Raw genomic sequence first — 6,000 nt, forward strand, 5'->3', positions numbered from 1 at the left:
ACAATGGCATCCTACACAAAACGGAGCATTGTGCGGATGAAAATATAATTATATAAAATCACAGAAAAAAAATGCACCAAACGGATATGCCACTGACTATACTAGCTAGTCATACAAGCTCCGATGTGTTCCTGACAGGAATATATTGGCAAAAGTCTCAGCTTTTAATATCTGCTAGTATAGTCAGTGGCATATCTGTTTGGTGCATTTTATTCTGTGATTTATACTAATAGGACGCCATTTTATTCTCCTACTGATTGCTCCCCAGACAAAACAAGCCATTATAACTAATGAACGGTATTTTGGAATATATTTATAATAAAGTAATATTTAAGTATTTTAATTTTCTTAATTCCTGGAGAACCCTTTTAAAGAGATATTATTTCCTTTTTGTAACCTACTCGTCATTGTGGCTGTATAAACTACATCCAAAAACCTGCACACATGGCCGTACCCTAAAGAGAACGTAATAGGCTATTTGGTCCATTCAAGGGCTGTGAAAAAGTGGGTGATAACCTGTATGGGCACTGAAACAGCTGTCATTATGGGCAGTATCCGATTTGTGTAGGAATCTAAGATCTAGAATATTAAGGCTGGGTTCAGACCTGAGCGTTTTACAGAGCGTTCCTACGCAAGAACCAATGATTCCCTATGGGAATGGTTCTCACCTGAGCGTTTTACAGCGCGTACGATCGCGCTGTAAAACGCCCGACGCCCCAAGAAGTACAGGAGCTTCTTTGGGGCGTCTTGTCGCGCGTTCCCGTACATAGACTTCAGCGGGAACCTGCGACAATGGGCGTTCGCTTGTCTCTGTATGCGCGATTGCAAACGCCCGTACAATCGCCCATACAGAGCGTACGTTCAAGTACGCTCAGGTCTGAACCCAGCGTAAAGGGGTTCTCCAGGCTCCCGATATTGATGATCTATCCTCAGGATAGGTCATTAATATCCAATCAGTGAGGGTTCTGACACCCTGCACCCCAACTCCTAGATGTTCCCTGCAGTCCCTGGTGCTGGCACCGTAAATGGAGAAGGAGGCACAGCTCCGTTCCAAGTGTAATAGTTGTGCTGGGTTACCTCAGCTCAGCTCCCATTCACATCAATGGGAGCCGAGGTGCAGTAACCCAGCACGGCCACTAAACTCTGGACGGAGCTGTGGTTCCCTCTGCATTCACAGCAGCAGGGGGGTGGCGGTGCGGGGTGGCAGACCCTCACCGATTGGATATCAATGACCTATGGGGAGCCTGGAAAACCCCTTTAAAAACGCTTCACATTTGGGAACTGTCAGATGTGTCACAACATAAGCCGAGGAAGGTCAAGAAGGGAAGTACATAGAAGCTCATTTCCGTATAAAGAACGCCCTGACTACACTTATCGCCGCACGGAGAGAACAGTGTGAAGGTCAGGAGGATTATATCTCCTAGGACTAATGAGATGTACATCCATTTCTTATATAAGACCATATCATGGCATAAAGTGCAGCGTGCTACAATACAGATACGTGTACAGTGCTGCCGGCGCTCCTGGGCGCGCACACCCCTCTGTTAGCGAGGGGATCCCACAGCTTCACCTCCTCCCTGGTGCTTTTTCTTCTGCCAGCTGGAAAAACCATGCTTGAGTCACAGAAACTGCAAAGGGAGGGGAGCGAAGGGGCTCGCCAAGTCAATACTGCGCGTTAATGTAATACAAGCCACTGAGATCCCCAATTACAGCGCTCCTCCCATCAACAAGACGGCTGCCAAAAGAAACCCAATTCCCAAGTCTTACATTTTACAGAGTTGAAGATTCGGGATCATTGAAAAGGCATTTCACGTTCCTTATGTAGCAGAGCCGACGTCGCAGAAGTGACCGTTAGCTGTGGCTTACGTCGCCGGAACTGCCTGCCGGATCCGTCAATCTGTATGCAAACGGAGGCGGCTCCGTCTCACAAATGCATTGCAATACCGGATCCGTCTCTCCGGTTGTCATCCGGAAAAACGTATCCGGTATTTATCTTTTTCACATTTTTAAAGGTCTGCGCATGCAGATCCGTTTTTCCGGAACCCTTGGGGCATTAATCCTTTTCAATGGAAAATAATGCCGGCAAGTGTTCCGGAATTTTGGACGGAGAAAATACAGCAGTATGTTGCGGTATTATCTCCGTCCAAAAACTGTACAGTGACTAAACTGAAGGCATCCTGAACGGATTGCTCTCCATTCAGAATGCATCAGGATAAAACTGATCAGTGTTTTCCCGGTATTGAGCCCCTGTGACGGAACTCAATACCGGAAAAGTTTAACGCAAGTTTGAAAGTACCCTAATCTTGTATGTCTATCAAGTAACTGCGCCTCTGTTGCCAAATACAGCGCCCGAGGAGCTCAGAGTTTTAATCCGGCTTAGTGGAAAGGTGAAGGAGGACATGGGTATGAAAATGTGCTGCGATGCATGAAGACCCTGCGGGAACACATGACACGTTTCAGCTTCACGGCCGCAAGAAGATACAAAGACACTTACCTCTACTGTAGACGAAGGGCAGCCGAAGAGCTTTGCCCTGCCTTGCCAGACTGATATGTAGGTAGGTGACCCAGACGGCTGAGGTTAGCAGCACTAACAAGAGGAGCAGTTTAAATTGCCTACGGATCTTCTTCACTGGCAACCAAGGCATCCTGCCGGCACCATCACCAGGCGCAGCGGTGGGGCCGCGGGCTGGCCTCCCTCACACACTTCTAGAGCTCATCAAGCCGAAGAGGAGGGGGTTGTCTGTCAACGGTAGAGGAGAAATACAGTCAGACGTCACATGGGGTGAGAAGAACATGTATCCCTTCTATACAAAGACTTACACAGAGCAATGACACAATGTAACAAACTCAACATAAAACCATACAGGGTGGCATCCGCACGGCACAACCCATTCCAATGGTGGCACCTGTTGCATTCGTTTCTACAAGAATCCAAGTCAATGCCCGCGCTAGTGCCAAAGCAGGGGGCAAATAATAGCAGGCGGCATTGGGTATACAATACCATTAGATCTGGCAGCCTCTTTCTGGACAGACATGGCATCAGAAAACTATTAAGACTTGTATTGTGTCCCAGTGAAGAGCTTAAAGAGAACCTGAAATCAGTGATTGATAGCATTCTCTGTGTAAGTGTGTATACAGGGATACCAGTCAGTCAGATAACTGTACATGGGGAAACTGTTATTAGGGATTGATAGTAGTGTTGAGCGAACTTCTGTTTTAAGTTCGGCGTCTAAAGTTTGGCTTCTGGTTAGCGGAGAATCCCGATATGGATTCCGAATACCGTTGTGGTCCATGGTAGCGAAATCAATAATGGCCGATTATTGATTCCGCTACCACGGACCACAACGGAATTCGGAATCCATATCAGGATTCTCCGCTAACCAGAAGCCAAACTTTAGACGCCGAACTTAAAACAGAAGTTCGCTCAACACTAATTGATAGCGTTCTCTGTGTGAGTGTGTATACAGAGATAGCTGTCAGTCTCTAATAGCTGTACATGGGGGAGGTGTTATCAGTCACTAATAGCATTCTCTGTGTAACTGTGTATACAGGGATAGCTGTCAGTTTACTGATAGTCATGCACAGGGAGGTGTTATCAGTGATTGTATACACACTTACACAGAGAATGCTATCAATCACTGATAACACCTCCTGTGCATGACTATTAGTGACTGACAGCTATCTCTGTATACACACTTACACAGAGAATGCCATCAGAGATAGCTGTCAGTCACTAATAGCAGTACATGGGGGAGGTGTTATTAGGGATCGATAGCGTTCTCTGTGTTAGTGTGTATACAGGGATACCAGTCAGTCACTGATAACTGTACATGGGGAGAGGATATACGGACAATCGGACATACGGAAACAGAATGCACATGGAGGAATTTCCTTTTTTTTTGCGGACTTATTGAAGTGAATGGTTCCGTATACGGTCTGCAAAAAAACAGCATGGACACGGAAAGAAAATAAGTTTGTGTGCATGAGCCCTAAGTGTGTATACATAGATGTCTGTCAGTCACTGATAACACCTTCCCCGTGAACAATGAAGTCAGAAAGCGAAGAGATTTAAAAGTTTTACAGATTTAATATTTTCCCATAAGGCTGCATTTTCATGGTGACCGGATGCGCTAAACCCAGATTAATATTACTCTTAGGCCTTATGCACACAAACGTATTTTATTTCCGTGTCTGTTCTGTTTTTTTGGTTTTTTTCCATGTGTGGAACCATTCTTTTCAATGGGTCCTCAAGAAGAAAAAAAAACACGGAAGTTACTCCGTGTGCATTCCGTTTCCGTATGTCAGTGTTTCCGTTCGGCAAAAAAACAGAACATGTCCTATTTTTATCCGTATTACGGACAAGGATAGGACTGTTCTATTAGGGGCCAGCTGTTCAGTTCTGCAAACTACACACGGTCGTGTGCATGAGGCCTCAGGGTAGGTTCACACAGAGGGGTTTTTTTTTTTGGGAGGAGGTTTTAAATAGGATTTTTCTGCAGGTTTTTCAGCTAAAGCCAAAAGCAGATTAAAAAGGAATCCGAAATATAAAGGAAAGACTTCTACGTCTCTGTGTGAACCTGCCCTTACACAGGACTGAACAGGAGTACAATATACTATAAAGCGGGCACCGATGGCACAGCCAATGCCAACCAGTCTGTGGCGCCCAAACTACTGGATACGACCTGTCATTAGGAAAAGTTTGTTATTATTGGCGGGCAGACAGAGTGAAAATTAACCCTTTCTATGACATTTTGCAGTGAAGGATGAGAAATACGGTATCATTTTTTAAGGAATTGTCCTTTCCGCAGCCGGGCTTAGGCTACTTTCACACTAGCGTTCTTACTGGATCCGGCAGGGTTCAGCAAAAACGCTTCCGTTACTGATGATACAACCGTCTGCCTCCGTTATGAGCGGATCCGGTTGCGTTATCTTTAATATACCCAAGACGGATCCGTCATCAACTCCACTCAAAGTCAATGGAGCACGAATCCGTTTTCTATTGACTTGCATTGGGGGTCATGCCGGATCCGTCTTGCTCCGCATCCCAGGACGGAAAACAAACTACAACAACATGTTGAGGTTTGCTCTCCGGTATGGGAACGCAACGGAATGCATTTTGGAACATTCCGTTCTGTTCAGTTTTGTCCCCATTGGCAATGAATGGGGACAAAACGGAAGCGTTATTTCCCCCCCCCCCCCCCGGTATTGAGCCCCCATGACGGATCTCAATACCGGAAAACTAAAACGCTAGTGTGAAAGCAGCCTTAAGAAGGATGAGCAGCAAATGCAAATCTCCAGACATCTGGAGCAGGGATGACATGCAGGCAGACAGACAGCCAGGAGACATGCACTGCCACAGACACCTACCCCTGACTGTCCATGCAGGCAAACACCCTGGTCACGTGACCCTCGCCCTGTGATGGGCCCGGTCTGAGGTCACTCACCAGATCTCCTGAGGATGGCCACTCTCTGCCCGGCTGTCCTTCACATGATTCTTTTGCACGACAGGAGTCCTTGGCATTCCACAGGTGTCTCAAATGCCCGGGCGTCTCTTTTTTAAAAAAAAAAAATATTATTATTCCTCTCGGCGACTGTCTGTTTTTCTTTGCATTCTCCCCAGCCGTCTCTTAAAATTCCCGTCACGGTAAGTTCTTGAATTGACCGGTCTCGTCTCACTCCTGTCAACAAGATTTCCCTCAAGCCTTAGCCCCTGGAGCTGTCTCTTCGTTCTCCTGCCGTCTCTCTCTCTCTTTCTCGCCCTGTCTCCTCTACAAAAAAGCATCAACGCTGCAGAGCAACCGAGCTTAATACGGGACCACTCCAAACCCTGACACGCTCCGGCCAATGAAATGCCAGGGATTTGGATGCCGCCCAATCAGAGAGCTAGGCTAACGGGACCGCAAAGGGTTAGGTTGCACCCGGCGTCCATCTCCACGCCAACGCGCGCACACCTTGCGGGCTAAACCATTGTGTCACCAGGGGGGGCGGAGGAGGGTAGGT

At 46.9% G+C, this 6,000-nt stretch overlaps 1 protein-coding gene across 2 annotated transcripts in view; it reads right to left on the reverse strand.

Annotated features, from left to right (window-relative positions):
- Window positions 1-5,746, reverse strand: part of B4GALNT4 (beta-1,4-N-acetyl-galactosaminyltransferase 4) — a 75,216-nt gene extending 69,470 nt beyond the window's left edge. Inside the window, exons 1-3 of one of the 2 annotated variants that reach the window (XM_044269999.1) lie at window positions 5,677-5,709; window positions 5,445-5,551; window positions 2,495-2,740 (exon numbers count right to left, since the gene is read on the reverse strand). In XM_044269999.1, the coding sequence (XP_044125934.1) occupies window positions 2,495-2,645 (151 nt within the window). In that variant the 5' untranslated portion in view covers window positions 2,646-2,740; window positions 5,445-5,551; window positions 5,677-5,709. Of the gene's footprint in view, window positions 1-2,494; window positions 2,741-5,444 lie in introns of both variants that reach the window. The other variant, XM_044269998.1, reaches the window with a different exon arrangement.
- Window positions 5,747-6,000: the final 254 nt, after the last annotated feature.

Source organism: Bufo gargarizans, chromosome 10 (assembly GCF_014858855.1).
Source record: "Bufo gargarizans isolate SCDJY-AF-19 chromosome 10, ASM1485885v1, whole genome shotgun sequence".
Lineage (NCBI taxonomy): Eukaryota > Metazoa > Chordata > Amphibia > Anura > Bufonidae > Bufo > Bufo gargarizans.